At 42.0% G+C, this 15,148-nt stretch overlaps 2 protein-coding genes across 2 annotated transcripts; one reads left to right on the top strand and one right to left on the bottom strand.

The window, feature by feature from the left end:
• The first annotated feature begins 168 nt into the window (after nt 1–168).
• LOC113055289 (cytochrome b-245 heavy chain) lies at nt 169–6,445 on the top strand. Its single transcript, XM_026221472.1, has 13 exons — nt 169–301; nt 499–591; nt 943–1,053; nt 1,187–1,271; nt 1,501–1,649; nt 2,718–2,899; nt 3,113–3,245; nt 3,330–3,422; nt 3,494–3,747; nt 4,362–4,524; nt 5,706–5,852; nt 5,945–6,069; nt 6,158–6,445. The coding sequence occupies exons 1-13, from the start codon at nt 257–259 to the stop codon at nt 6,273–6,275; spliced, it is 1,698 nt and encodes a 565-aa protein (XP_026077257.1). The 5' UTR covers nt 169–256; the 3' UTR covers nt 6,276–6,445.
• Nucleotides 6,446–6,962: 517 nt separating this feature from the next.
• LOC113055288 (dynein light chain Tctex-type 3-like) lies at nt 6,963–15,089 on the bottom strand. The gene is made up of 6 exons (XM_026221471.1): nt 14,974–15,089; nt 9,362–9,428; nt 8,856–8,897; nt 8,479–8,602; nt 8,245–8,322; nt 6,963–7,295 (listed from the first exon to the last, which is right to left on the bottom strand). Exons 2-6 carry the CDS (start codon nt 9,386–9,388, stop codon nt 7,219–7,221), a joined length of 348 nt encoding a protein of 115 aa, XP_026077256.1. The 5' UTR covers nt 9,389–9,428; nt 14,974–15,089; the 3' UTR covers nt 6,963–7,218.
• Between the last annotated feature and the right edge of the window lie 59 nt (nt 15,090–15,148).

Raw genomic sequence — 15,148 nt, 5'->3', positions numbered from 1 at the left:
ATATTACAACTAACATAAAAAAAACACTAGATGACAGACTAAACAATAAAGCAGGAAGAGAACTGAGAGATCCTCTGACCATCCACTTCAGGTTAAGGACCGTTGCTTGATGTTTTCTCATGGGCTCACAGTTGTGACGATATTTCCTGATTTACTTCTCTGCTTCATATATCAAATCCCTTTTTGTCTTGTGGCTTTCTTCAAAATCTTTCATCCTCACTTCACTTCATCTTTTCTTTCTCCACGTTTCAACATCATGGGGAACTTTGCTGCAAATGAAGGACTTTCCATTTTTGTTATTGTAAGCTATGCTTTTATTTTTGGTTTCTTAAACTGAAATAACCTTTAAATTCTTTTTACAATCTTTATAATCTTTGGGTTTTAAAGTTCTTAATTGTTTTTAATTGTGTAGTGTGTGTATGTGTTCGGCTCTATACTTTATATAATTACTTCATCAGTCTGCAAAACATCTCAAACACCATTTATTCTGTTTTTCAGCTGGTATGGCTTGGCATCAATGTGTTTCTCTTTGTGCACTTTTACTTGGCATTTCTGGTTGAAAGATACTATTATACTAGAGTCATCCTTGGGGTAAGTGTCAGATCATTTATACATTTTAAACAAATAATGTATTCAATAATATACAAATATAATGAATGTATTTTATTTTTTGTAAATTATTATATTGATGTAACTGCTTTTTTTAAATGTATGCTGTATAATGTGTAGTTAAATATAATATCAAGACACACTACAGTGTTAATTATATAAAATGTATATTTTCACTTTAATTTCATATTTGTATATTGCACTCAGCTAGTTATTGTTACATTATATCTCTATAAGTACAGTTTTTTAATGAATCAGTGAATATGTTGTTTAGAGATTAAAATGGGAAATGAAAATTCTCTATGGCTCATTCTCTCTCTCTCTCTTTCTAAGCATGCTCTCTCATGGGCCAGAGCTCCAGCTGCATGTCTGAATTTTAACTGCATGTTGATCCTGCTGCCCATCTGCAGAAACCTGCTCTCGTTCCTGCGCGGATCCATACAGGTCAGGAAAGGAGCAACAGAGCGAAAGTGAAAGGCTTATCCACTTCAGGTAATGAAAAGTGAAAAAGCCTGAATCTCCTCATTAATGGTGTGTGTGTGTTTGTGTGTGTGTGTGTGTGTGTGTGTGATCACAGTACTGTAGCCGCACTGCAGCCCGCCAGCTGGACAGAAACCTTACTTTCCACAAACTAGTGGCCTACATGATTGCCCTCCACACAGGTACAGTAAGAAAGAAACGTTCACATAATTTACACTTTTGAACATATATATCACTGGGGCAGTCCTCTTTCAAAAGGTAATAACATGTACTTTTATACTACTAATATGTGGGGATATATAAGTTACAAATATGTGCCTTGTTCCACCTCAGTGACAGTTTTATTTTTCTTCTAAAAGTATTTTTGATATTTTAAGGATAAATTACTGTAAGCCTTGCATTTTCTTCCAGCCATCCACATCATAGCTCACTTGTTCAACTTTGAGAGATTCATGGATTCCCAGCTTATGATCAACAGCAGTTACCTCCCTTACGTGCTTTCTCAGATTGGCAACAATGACAACAGATCCTACCTGAATCCTATCAGAACCAATGAGACGGTGAGTCTTTCCAGACCAGTTTTGCAAGGTTTTAACTCATTTCATTCACTCACATTAGTGTACATATAACTTTCACAGTCTCAGTGTTAGCAGAAGTTGCCTTTAAAGCCCTGACTCTGAAGCAGCACCCCGTTTATTATGCAAGGAACCTCTGATTTCACTTCAGCCCCACAGGAAAAAACCCTCCCACTTCCGCCCACGGTTACATCACATAACCATCATGCTGCTGCCGCTGTTGTGATCACGCGATTTACAAAAATTCAGTTGCCATGGTGTTGCTTTGATGACCCAGTGGACAATAGCCAGAAATAGAACACAGAGGGGATGAGAAGCCCATGATCATAACAAAACATTTATAGTGCCATGTTGAAATACAACCTACACACACTTCCTATGACTGATATAAAAAATCATCAGAGACAGCCGCTATGACATATTTGATCAATTTTGTGGCTTAGGGTAAAATATATAAATTAATAAAATGAAAATATTTTTTTTAATAAAATGATGCCTATATTACAACTACACACAATCTCTGCAGTATATACACTACCGTTCAAAAATTTTTACCATTTAAAATTATTAATTTCTATTTTAATATACTTTTAAATGTCATTTATTCCTGTGAATGCAAAGCTCAATTTTCAGCAGTTATTACTCCAGTCATTAGTATCCCATGATCCTTCAGAAATCATACTAATATGCTGATTTGGTGCTCAAGAAACATCTATTATTAGCAGTTGTGAAAACTGTGATCGTTTTTTTTTTTTCAGGATTCAACAGTTCAAAATAACATAATTTATTTGAAATACATATATTTTGTAGAATTATAAATGGTCACTTTAAAATCATTTAATATGTCCTTGCTGAATAAAAAGTATTAATTTAAACGAAACTTGCTGCCCCAAAACATTTGAATGGTAGTGTAATGGTAGTCTGAAATTGCACAGTTCAGATATTTGCACACTGCTTTATCTTTGTTTTTGTTTTCTTAATATAATGATTGTTTAATGTAAAACATTTTGAGTAATGTTTCATGTTGTCATTTTTGTATTTGTGACTTTCCAGAACCCAACCATAGTGATGTTTACTACTATAGCAGGACTAACAGGGGTGGTCATCACCCTCGCCCTCATCCTCATCATCACCTCCTCCATGGAGGTCATCCGAAGGTCATATTTCGAGGTGTTCTGGTTCACCCATCACCTGTTCATCGTCTTTTTCATTGGTTTGGTGCTACATGGAGTCGGGTTAGGGTTTTTGATCAATTAATGTTATTCTTTTTTTTTTTTCTTTTTTTTTAACTAAAACTATTTAATTTAAATGTGCTTATTTTGAATAAACAAATGCATTAGTAGATGTAAATAATTTAATCTATACTTTCATTCAGCAAGGTGCATCTTATTGATGATCTTATTATCATGCATTATTTATGCACTAACATTGTGTGTGTCTCTGTGTAGGCGTATTGTGCGAGGCCAGACTCTAGAAAGTGTAAAAGTACACAACCCAGATGAATGTCACAGCCGGTTCGAGACCTGGGGAAAGAATGGTACCGACTGCCCAGAACCTGTCTTTGCTGGGAATCCCCCGATGGTATATCCTAAAATAATCACAAATACATCTAGCATTTCTTTAATCATTGTGATGCATCTCAAAAACATGTACTTCCTTTTACAGACATGGAAGTGGGTGGTTGGCCCCATGATTCTATATGTATGTGAGAGACTGGTGCGCTTCTATCGCTCACAGCAGAAAGTGGTTATCACCAAGGTTAGTCAGTCAAAATTTGATTAGGCCCCAATGGATTTCTTCCCCTCTTACTGTATTGAGTCACTTTACAGGTTGTGATGCACCCATCCAAGACCCTTGAGCTGCAGATGAAGAAGAAGGGCTTTAAGATGGAGGTCGGTCAGTATGTTTTCATCAAGTGCCCGTCCATTTCTCAGCTAGAGTGGCATCCCTTTACCTTGACCTCTGCCCCGGAGGAAGACCACTTAAGCGTGCATATCCGAATTGTTGGAGATTGGACACAAGCCCTTTATACGGCCTGTGGCGGTGACAAAACCGTGGTGCAGGATGCTTGGGCACTACCAAAGTAAGATTAAAGTGACAGATTAATAATTAAAAGGAGTCTGTCAGCATTTACTCACCTTAATGTTGTTCCAAAGCTATATGAATTTCAATGTTGTTTTGGACCCCATTGACTTTCATCGTATGGACAAGAATTTTCTTTAAAACATCATCTTCAGAAGAATCACACAAGGCTGAATTAATGATGATAAAAAGCTTGTTTTTGGGTGAACTGTATTTTTTAATCTGAGTTTCTTGAATAACAGATGTAGTGCTTGTAATAGTACTAGTCCCTTTTTACAAGTCTCACTTGTAAAAAGGGAAAATATCTGTGCAAAAAGGGATATGAATGTACAATCATAGTTGAGAAAAAGAGAAGTGTGGAGATGCTGGGTTTCTGGTGAGAAGTTGGTAGGCAATATGTTGATTGCAACATGACTGAATTTTTCTTTCTATTTCTCCTTATATGTTTCCTAATTTCTTCCTCCTGCAGTAGAGAACTGAGAGAATACAAATGAATAACTTATCACGTTTATAAATGATAAGTGAACAACACAATGCTCAGTTATTTCTTTGGAACGTCCTGTAAGGATGCGTTTGCTAGTCTTTTGTGCATAATGTCTGTTTTTCTCTGTGTAGGGTGGCTGTGGATGGGCCTTTTGGGACGGCCAGCGAGGATGTCTTTCGTTATGAAGTCGTGATGCTGGTCGGTGCTGGTATTGGTGTGACACCTTTCGCTTCTGTTCTGAAGTCTGTGTGGTACAAACACGTCCAGGAGAACAAAAATGTCTTCACCAAAAAGGTGATATACAGCACTAAGTTTAGCTATTCAGGCTTTGAATGACAGAACAACATCTTTTGTTTAATGTCTTTGCAGATGCCATGTTTATTTTGTAGTTTTATTCATTAAAGCTCATAAATTTCAGCTTTAGGATGATAGCTTTTAAAGCAACACTGTGTAACTTTTTCTGTGTTCACAATTTGAATGTAATGCAAATATAATGGGTGAGTACATCCGAAATAAACCCACGGTACATTTAAATTAAGTGATTTTTGTGAACTATTGTAGCCTGTCCAGGTCGTCACCGCTGCGGAGTAACACATACCTGCGTGAATCGGCATAGACGGAAACTTGGAGAAGTAGTTCCGGTTAGAATGTCCTTCCGCGGCAGGCGTGCTGTTCTGTTTATTAACCGTTAGAGCGCCAAAATGTACAGTGTTTCTTTTAAAGCTGTGGTAGGGAACTTTTGACGCTCTAGCGGTTAATAAACAGAACTGCTTGCGTCTTGCGGAAGAACATTGTTGCCGGAACTACTTCTCTCTGTTTATGTCTATGAAGAATCACAAAGGTACTGGGTTACTCCGCCGCGGTGCCCCCGAAGCAATCTAAAATAGTCAGAATATAAACACTTATTATAGGTGCACCCTAGTGATTCAGGACAAGCCAAAAACACAGTTTGGAAAATGGTGTACTCGCTTATTATATAATTTTTTCTACATTTTGAACACAAACAAAGTTACGGACCGCAGCTCTGATTGGTTATTTTTTACCGGGAGCGATGGAGTTTCTGCAAATGGCAATAGGACCACTGGGAGGAGCCAGAGGAGCTTGATTTTTTTCACAGATTATCTGTCTCATATTCTACTGTCAGGACATAATGACAGGTTTAATAAATATGTAAAAAATATTTTTTTTTACAAAAGTTCCCTACAGCACCTTTAAGGCAAAATACTACAGGCGAATATGGTAACAATTGTAAGTAATTGATATCACCTAACTGCTCCAGTTAAATATAATAAAATAAACAATTAAATGTGTATTTGTTTACTTTCCACTAGTCTGCAAGAAGTCAAGTAATGGAAGCAAAATAGCCTAAAATCTCAAAATTGACGAGAACCTCAGAAAACAGCGGGTTAGTCTGTGGTGTCAGTTCATACATATGTTAGCTAAACATTTAATGTTCTGACCATTGACCTCTGCAGATCTATTTCTATTGGCTGTGTCCGGAGACACAGGCTTTCGAATGGTTTGCAGACCTGCTGCAGAGCTTGGAAAGACAGATGATGGAGAAAGACATGAGCGATTTCCTCAGTTACAACTTTTATCTAACGCGCTGGAAGGATGCTGAGGTGGGTGAAAAGACTTGCTTGTTAAATGACACTGTGAACTATTTTGAAAAAAGAAATACTTCGGCACTCATACTTTTGATAACTGTTTAAAGGCGGCCCATTGGAGAGTTCAATATCAGGCGGAAGATGATCCCATTACTGGGCTTAAGCAGAAGACTCGGTACGGCAAACCCAACTGGGACAAAGAGTTCAGCACCATCTCTACCCAACACCCAGGGTATGTAGAGTGTGGTAAATAACAGCAGGGATAAGGCTTTCTACTCTTCCTGTGCATTAATAACTAGTATTTTTTCATCTTCTTTCAGTTCAAAAGTAGGCGTTTTTCTATGTGGTCCTACAGCTTTGGCCAAAGCTCTGGGGAAGCAGTGCATTTCACACACTGAATCTGGAACTGAGTTTATATTCAACAAAGAAAACTTCTGATGTACTCCAAAGTGTGTCTACTGAAAAAACAGTGAAAAATCCACTGCAAAAGATATTCAGACTTGTTTTCAATATATTGTTTCTTGATTAATTGTCTCACTGCAATGGCAGATTTTTAAAGTTTCTATTTACTATACTTAATGAAATTATTAAAGGGGGGTGAAATGCTATTTCATGCATACTGAGTTTTTTACACTGTTAAAGAGTTGGATTCCCATGCTAAACATGGACAAAGTTTCCAAAATTAAGTTGTACGTTTGAAGGAGTATTTTTATTCCCAAAATACTCCTTCTGGTTTGTCACAAGTTTCGGAAAGTTTTTTTTCGAGTATGGCTCTGTGTGACGTTAGATGGAGCGGAATTTCCTTATATGGGTCCTTAGGGAACTTCTGCCGGAAGAGCTTTTCAATCAATATATTATTAACTAAAGAATTTTTACAATAAAAGGCACACCACTATAAAACAAGTTCAAATACTAAATTGAATAAAGTGTTACAGTGGGCACACTTTGAAATTATTTAACATTAAATGTGGAATGTGTAGATGGGATTCAATTTCGTTGAAAATGAAGTGACATTCTTGCATTATTTGTAGATTCCCACTCATATTTTGTATGTGGTTCAGCGTTTAAATATATTTTCAGATAAATTCATCAGAAGTCTGAAGACTACAAAAGAATCAAACAACATTTTGGATCATTAAACCCAAAACAGACAAAACTTTAATAATTAAGCATCAACATATTTGCATTTCATCCTATACAGAGCAAAGGTGCACGTTACCTTTGCAAGCCCAAAAAAATAACAATAAAAGACAAATGACCATGATGTAGTAGCCGAGCATTAGCGATACGCTCTAAATTTTGTAGAATAGTCAAAACATGACACAAGACACATGTGACTGTCAAAGTGAAGGTGGTTTTGTGTCTCAGCCCTGATTCCTGCTCATAGTGCAATAGCCACTGCAAACACACTGACGACACAGTACATGGTGCGGTTCTCCCACCTGACTGTGCAGCTTCCTGCAAAAACACAACACACACATATTACATTTTTATATAGTTTATTATAAAGATCTATTGGTTTATTACAAATGCAATGAATATAATGCACATTTTATAATGCCATTTTAGTGGTGTCTACAGTATTCTATATTTTTTTTATTTGATGACATTTTTAAACTATTTAATTTTACTATATTTCATGAATATGAGGTCTCTTTTTGAATGCATGTCTCTGCCATGAGACAAAAAAAAAGGTAATTGCGCCTTTTTATTTCACAATTTGGACTTTTTTTTTTACCCACAATGCAGGGTTTATTATATCACAATTCTGACTTTTTTTGCTTAGAATAGCAATTCTTAAAAATGTTGAGGAAAAAAAAGGGCCAAATTATACACATTTACATCCACTCTGGAATTGCATTCCTTCTCTGATGACATCAGTTTGATGGCTTGGGCAGAATATCCTTAAACACACTCCTCCAATCGTTAGTTTGCTATGAGTGAGAGATGAAAGGAGGAGCGCAATAATAAAACCACGCCCACTACTCAATATTCAGTTTCAGCTGGAAATACGTCACTTCATTGAAATAAAGTCAACAGCAACTTCCGGTTCACGCAGACTTTAAACTCACGCTAGACTGAAGTCATACTGTGTTTCTTGACAATCTAAATATTATTTTTCGCACTTTCTTTGCGTCATTTCAATATCTTTGGATGGTACATCTAATAAAAAATGTAATTCATTACATCTGTGAACATGATGCGGACATCTCTGGATGGTGAAAACATCATCCCCTTCTCCTTCATAGCATCATTCAGCTTTGCCTTTGTTATTGTTTTGAAAATGTGACCTCTTTCGGTGAAAACTTTGTCAGACAAATGTCAATTAAGTTAGAAGGCCATTGTGTCAAATGTGGCTGAGCTAAAACGATGAAAACACAAAATTACATAGAACTAAAAGCTTTACCATCAGTGGTAGTGTCCCAGTAACAAGAGTTGGCTGTGTGAAGACCTGCGCCGCTTTTCTGCATCACAGCACAGTTGACTGAATTTGATAGATAATATATAATCAACAACAGCACTTTGCATAATATCTTTCAGCCTTGTGCAAATACGATGTATAGTCTTGTAAATACATTATCTGATGTTTAACCCTATTAAATGTTTGCATACAAGACGACTCAAATGGAAAAGCTCATACCAATGTACTTGAACGGTTTCCCTTGTTTGACTAACTGAGTGAGAGTGTGTTCGACTATGCTGGCTGTCCACTGGTTGACTTTGTTCTGGCTGTAGTCCACGCCTCCAATAATACCCTCTATGCACTTACAGATAAAACACACACACACACACACACACACACACACACACACACACACACACACAAAGAGAGAGAGAGAGAGAGAGTTAATGGAGCAGACTTTCAATCAGATAAATAGGCTAGCATTAGTCCTGCAGGCATGAGTTAGACATGAGACTAACAACAAAGCAATTCATTCAACTAGACGCAAAATAGATCTTTACACGGTTTTTAATGTTTTTATAAACGTGTGTGTTTGGTTATATAGTGAATATTACCTCCTTCACAACATTGCTTGCTTCGTCTGGGCTGAAGGACACCTGAAATAAAAGGTTTTGAACGATGAAAACAAATGAACCAGCTGTCAGATGGGTTTAATAACGCATTCGTTAGATTTAAAGATCAAAATGTACGTTTTAGACATGCAACTCAGCAAAAAAAATAAAAAAAAAATAAATACAAAATAAAATCTCGAAATACTTTTAAATAATTAAAATTTTACGCTTTAAAATTAAGTTATGATTTGGCCACACCCTGAATCATTTTACATGAATACGTACAACACAAAAAAGTAAAACATAAATCACAACGAACTTTAGTCATCTATATATGTGTAAAAGATGTAAAACGTGAAAAAATGTCGGTCTGTGGATGATAAAATATTGTTTTTCTGTCCTGATGAAGCGGTTAGCAAGCTAGCATACGGTTTAACGTTAACAGCTTTGAAAGAGTAAGACAGATAATAACCGGTTACACCACATATTATGCCTTATACAACACTTACTTCATCTCCAGAATGAAACTCCTCCATCTTTTTAGCTTGAAAACCAAAAATCTGGACAACAAACTCAGTTCCCTATCATAGGTCACTTCGATGCTGCGGTGACGTCACCACGTATGGGAACACCTCTGGTGTGACGAATGTCTGAAGCCCTATACCATCCCGCCAATCCTATTGGCCAAATGGCGCATAGCACCACCCTGCGCATGCGCACGCATGATATACCTGGGTGCAGCGCGCCATTTCGCTCAGATTTCATTCCTTCAGGAATAGCGAATCATCTGTGCCCTATCATCTCGCGTTCTCCAGCGATTTTCTTCGAGCAGTGTTAACTCCTCTTTCGCGGACGCGATGAGTCAACGAAAGGTAAGAGCCGTATATGGGTTTATCACAGGGAGGCACTCATGAGAGATTCGTTTGCAGCCTCTCTCATGTTCTCTCTGTGATAGCCTACGGCTATGGTAAAATAAGAAAGTAATCCGCGCTCTGGAGTCTATTTCTCAGTCGCCTCGCGTCTAACCCCCACCGTTCGCTTCTGCGGTCGCCGAGGCCCCGCACGAGGTGTTGGTTAGGGGCGATATGTGCGGCTTGACTATGAGTACAGTGATGCACTGGATTTTTCCACTTGCTCGCTCTCCCCTACTCGAGCGCGTTAATCAGAGCAGTTTGCTTTATACTATGTTGTCTACCGCAGCTTCTACTCAGAGTAGGCTCTGACCGGCATAAGCGGTTCTCTCCCTCCGAGCGGATAGGAGAAACGCGCTTCCCCTTTTCTCAGTGTGCTAATATGTGGCTATCCACGCGGTGGATAAACTACCCTTCTCACGGACCTCCACCAAGAGGTTCGAGGTCCTGGAAGCAGCCTTATCGGCGCATATCACGAACGGCGCGGGTTTTTGCCACGATTTAGTGACATGCTATTATATAGCGATGCCGTTTGACTACCTCTCTAGCCGAACGGATCGCGCCTAACTCCGCCGCGACCTAGTCTCGTCTAGACGTATCGAGTCGTGTCTATTTCGGGAAAAATTTCATTCTCTTATTACGGTTCTTTACGAGAAGCCTCTCGTTCTCCCCCACGCTCTAACATTGACTGTCTCGCAGCACAAGCACTTCGAGCGTCACTGAACTGAGCTGTTATTTGAGCGCCCCTCAGACACTGCACAATTCGTCTTCAGAGTTTGAGGGACGGCACAAGAGACTGGCGAATTTGGCCAGTTTATGACGGCTCACACAGCTGCCGCGTTTTCGCTAGCGGCGTGGCCTTATGTTTATCTTGTTGGTTTAAATCCTGCCGTGGACACGCTTCAGGATTATACACAACGAAACGCAGCGAGTTTGACGCATGCATTTCCTTCTATGTTTGCCGGGGTCTGTGCCCTCCACTGAAGAGTGCTGTTGGACTGCTAATGCACATCCAACCCTCTCACTGCAGTCCCCACGCTCTAACATTGACTGTCTCGCAGCACAAGCACTTCGAGCGTCACTGAACTGAGCTGTTATTGGAGCGCCCCCTCAGACACTCTGCACTATTCAGCCTTCAGAGTCTGAGGGACGCCACAAGAGGCTGGAAAATATGGCCAGTTTATGACGGCTCACACAGCTGCCGCGTTCTCGCTAGCGGCGTGGCCTAATGTTTTCTTGTTGTATTAAATCCTGCCGTGAACACGCTTCAGGATTATACACAATGAAACGCAGCGAGTTTGACGCATGCGCCTTACTTCATGTTTGCCAGGGTCTGTGCCCTCCACTAGAGAGTGCTGTTGGACTGCTAATGCACATCCAACCCTCTCACTGCAGTCCCCACGCTCTAACATTGACTGTCTCGCAGCAAAGGCACCTCGAGCATCATTGGATTGAGCTATCATTTGAGCGCCCCCTCAGACACTCTGCACTATTCAGCCTTCAGAGTCTGAGGGACGCCACGAGAGACTGGCGAATATGGCCAGTTATGATGGCTCACACAGCTGCCACGTTCTCGCTAGCGGCGTGGCCTACTGTCATCTTGTTGGATTAAATCCTGCCGTGAACACGCTTCAGGATTATACACAACGAAACGCGGCGAGTTTGACGCTTGCGCTTTCCTTCTATGTTTGCCAGGGTCTGTGCCCTCCACTAGAGAGTGCTGTTGGACTGCTAATGCACATCCAACCCTCTCACTGCAGTCCCCATGCTCTAACATTGACTGTCTCGCAGCTAAGGCACCTCGAGCATCATTGGATTGAGTTATCATTTGAGCACCCCCTCAGACACTCTGCACAATCCAGCCTTCAGAGTTTGAGGGGCGGTACAAAAGGCTGGCAAAGATGGCCAGTTTATGACTGCTCATACAGCCGCCACGTTCTCGCAATGGCGACGTGGCCCGATTTTTATCTTGGTGAATTAAATCCTGCCGTGGATACGCTTCAGGATTATACACAACGAAACGCAGCGAGTTTACGCATGCGCTTTACTTCATGTTCGCCAGGGACTGTGCCCTCCACTATAGAGTGCTGTTGGACCGCTAATGCGCATCCAACACACTCACTGCAGTCCCTACGCTCTGACATTGGCTGTCTCGCAGCAAACAGCGCTTCGAGCAGCATTGGATCGGGCTGTGACGCCAGGCATAAATAATAACTAATAATCCCTCAGACACTGCGCAATCCAGCTTTCAGATTTTGAGGGGTGATTCTAGGGTCTTACACAGACGACCCATTTATGACGGCTCGCACAGCCGCCGTTTTAGTTAGCGGCAGAGCTTGATGTTCAATTCGTTGGTCTAATTCCTGCCGTAGACACGTTCAGGATTATACACAACGGGACGCAATAGCTCTTATGCATACACTTCCCCTGTGCACGAATGCCGCAGGCTTTTCCGTGCACGGACATTGTGTATGACAACGTTGCAGAAAGCGGAAATTTGAGAAACTGCTAGTATCGTTTTGGGTCGCGTGTAACGCTTGCCCGGCATTTCTCAATGGGTGTTACGCACAATTGTCACGGATACACCAATTCGCTTTTTAGAGGCCCGCCTCTTTCCGCTGAATTCTTTCCACGGTGGTAGACTGATGGTAATAGCAGTGTTGTGACAGGAGATGTCAACTCTGCTGAGCAAAGGGGCTATAGAAGTCGTAGACCCCGTACTTCTCAATGCATGGATGTAGCTCTGGCCCCGTTGCGGCTCCAGGGCGTCCATCTGTTAACCACTTGTACGATTGACAGCGGCATTCCCCGTAATTTGTCTGGGGTTACTTCACATGCGCCCCTTTTCAGTGGAAAAGTGGGCGGAAAGACGAAATATTTCACCCCGTTGTCTTCCGCATCCGACGATTTCGGTGACACGGAGTTGTGTGATGTCGTTAAAACTATGGATGCCAACCGAGTTTCTCCTACCGGGGTTCGGCTGGGGATTGAGCTTTCCCAGAGACCGTCACGACGGATGCGTCTTTGACCGGTTGGGGAGCTGTTTGTCAAGGGCTATCAGCCCATGGAGTGTGGACAGCTGCACAACGCGGTTGGTATATAAACCGGTTGGAATTACTGGCAGTTTTCTGGCTCTCCAGTAATTCGCGAATCTGCTGATCGGCCGTCTTGTGCTGCTCAGATCAGACAACACAGCGTTTGTCTCATACCTGAATCATTAGGAAGGATTACGCTCTCGCCCCCTGTGCAGGCTGGCGAGACATGTTCTTCTCTGGTCTCAGAGAAAATTTCTGTCGATCCGAGTTGTTCATGTCCCTGGACGTTTGAACTTCGGAGCGGATATGCTATCCAGACAGGCTCTGGAACAGGGAGAATGGAGATTACACCTCCAGACGGTGAATCTTTTATGGTGGGTATTCGGCAAAGCGAAAGTGGATTTATTTGCGTCTAACATGACTACGCATTGCCCGCTATGGTTCTCCCTATGCCCCCCATCGCCCCTGGGTGTGGATGCATTAGCTCACAGCTGGCCCAGGACCAGTCTGTATGCTTTCCTCCGATTCATTTGATCCCAGCGGTATTATGCAGAATACGGCGGGACAGAGTGGAACAGCTGCTGCTGGTGGCTCCGCGATGGCACACGCAGCCGTGGTTTGCGGATCTATCAGTCTGCTAGCGGGCTCTCCGTGGAGATTCCCCTCAGGCAAGATTTATTATCACAAGCACAGGGGCTGATTTGGCACCCGAGGCCGGATCTGTGGAAACTGTGGGCGTGGCCACTGAGCGGAGTGCATTAGTATGTCCCGGTCTTTCTGTTGGAACCGCTGAGACTATATTGAATTCTAGAGCAGCTTCTACGAGACGCTTATATGCTTTCAAGTGGAGACTGATTACAGCCTGGTGTGGCAATCGTAATGTGGATCCAGTTTACTGCCCAGTGGCTTCAGTGCTGGAGTTCCTCCAGGATTGTTTTTCGGATGGCGTAACACCAGCCACTTTTAAGTTTTACGTGGCAGCCATTTCAGCTTACCACGAATACTTAGGCGGTGCCTCTATGGGGCGTCATCCATTAGTTTCTCGTTGCATACAGCGTGCGCGACGGCTGAGGCCTTTCCGCCCTGTTCGAGGTCCTTCATGGGGTTTATCCTTTGTGTTGCTAGGTTTATCAGGGCATCCGTTTGAGCCCTTGGAGCCCGTATCGTATAAATTCTTGACACTGAAGACATTTCTTCTCATGGCTTTATCCTCCCTCAAGAGAGTTGGGGATTTACAGGCTCTTTCTGTTTCACCCTCATGCATGGAATTTGCACCGGGCTCTGTGAAGGTGCTGCTGCGGCCCAGGCCTAACTATGTTCCTAGGTCGCATCTAACCTCTTTCGCTTTCAGTAAGTGTTCCTGGAAGCTTTTTCACCTGCTGAGGCTGGATCAAGAGATCTAAGTCTTTGCCCTGTGAGAGCTTAAAGACTTATGTGGATCGTACAGCCCCTTGGCATGAATCTGACCAGCTGTTTGTCTGTTTTGGACATAAAGTAAGGGCCATGCGGTTACAAAGCAGCGCATGTCCCATTGGCTGGTGGAGGCAATTTCTTTGGCCTATGAGGCGCGCGGACTCGCTTCGCCCTTAGGAATTGAGGCTCATTCCACTTGAGCTGTGGCTTCTTCTCAAGCTTTTCTCAGTGGATCTTCTATGGATGATATCTGTGCTGCGGCAGGATGGTCCTCACCGAGCATTTTTTATCAAGTCCTACAGTCTGGATGTGAGGATGGCTCCTGGCTCCCGGGTTCTCTCCGCTTGAGCAGATGCTTCCTCTGATCTCAGTTATCAGGTACGTCAGGCGTTTTGGTATATCGTTCCCATACGTGGTGACGTCACCGCAGCATCGAAGTGACCTATGATAGGGAACATCTCGGTTACGTATGTAACCTTGGTTCCCTGAATAGGGAACGAGATGCTGCGGTTCTGGCCGTTCCGTACCTTGATAACTCTTCATCTTCAGTCATGAAATCTGAGCGAAATGGCGCGCTGCACCCAGGTATATCATGCGTGCGCATGCGCAGGGTGGTGCTATGCGCCATTTGGCCAATAGGATTGGCGGGATGGTATAGGGCTTCAGACATTCGTCACACCAGAGGTGTTCCCATACGTGGTGACGTCACCGCAGCATCTCGTTCCCTATTCAGGGAACCAAGGTTACATACGTAACCGAGATGTTCAGATGACTGTAGCTGTTCTCGCATTGACAACTAACGGCTGATGTTAGCAACACAATGACGGTTGAGTGCTGCCACCTAGTGGCGCTCCTCCCAATCACCTTCACGACAGGTTTCAAGTTTGTGATCAGTATCTTTTTACATTTAAACTACAAAAGTAATCGATCTATCTGT

This window comes from Carassius auratus, chromosome 36 (assembly GCF_003368295.1).
Source record: "Carassius auratus strain Wakin chromosome 36, ASM336829v1, whole genome shotgun sequence".
Classification (NCBI taxonomy): domain Eukaryota; kingdom Metazoa; phylum Chordata; class Actinopteri; order Cypriniformes; family Cyprinidae; genus Carassius; species Carassius auratus.
Note: the sequence above shows the minus strand (reverse complement) of the source record. Positions and strands in the feature narration are given on the sequence as shown.

Excerpts from the sequence above, each read along its gene's own strand:
- LOC113055289 (XM_026221472.1), top strand. The coding sequence starts at position 257 with ATGGGGAACTTTGCTGCAAATGAAGGACTTTCCATTTTTGTTATT. Across the intron at positions 1,054-1,186 it reads TCCTGCGCGGATCCATACAG|TACTGTAGCCGCACTGCAGC; the intron begins GTCAGGAAAGGA and ends GTGTGATCACAG. Across the intron at positions 3,423-3,493 it reads AGAAAGTGGTTATCACCAAG|GTTGTGATGCACCCATCCAA; the intron begins GTTAGTCAGTCA and ends GTCACTTTACAG.
- LOC113055288 (XM_026221471.1), bottom strand. The coding sequence starts at position 9,388 with ATGGAGGAGTTTCATTCTGGAGATGAA. Across the intron at positions 8,323-8,478 it reads GAAACCGTTCAAGTACATTG|TCAACTGTGCTGTGATGCAG; the intron begins GTATGAGCTTTT and ends TATCAAATTCAG. Across the intron at positions 7,296-8,244 it reads CTGGGACACTACCACTGATG|GAAGCTGCACAGTCAGGTGG; the intron begins GTAAAGCTTTTA and ends GTGTTTTTGCAG.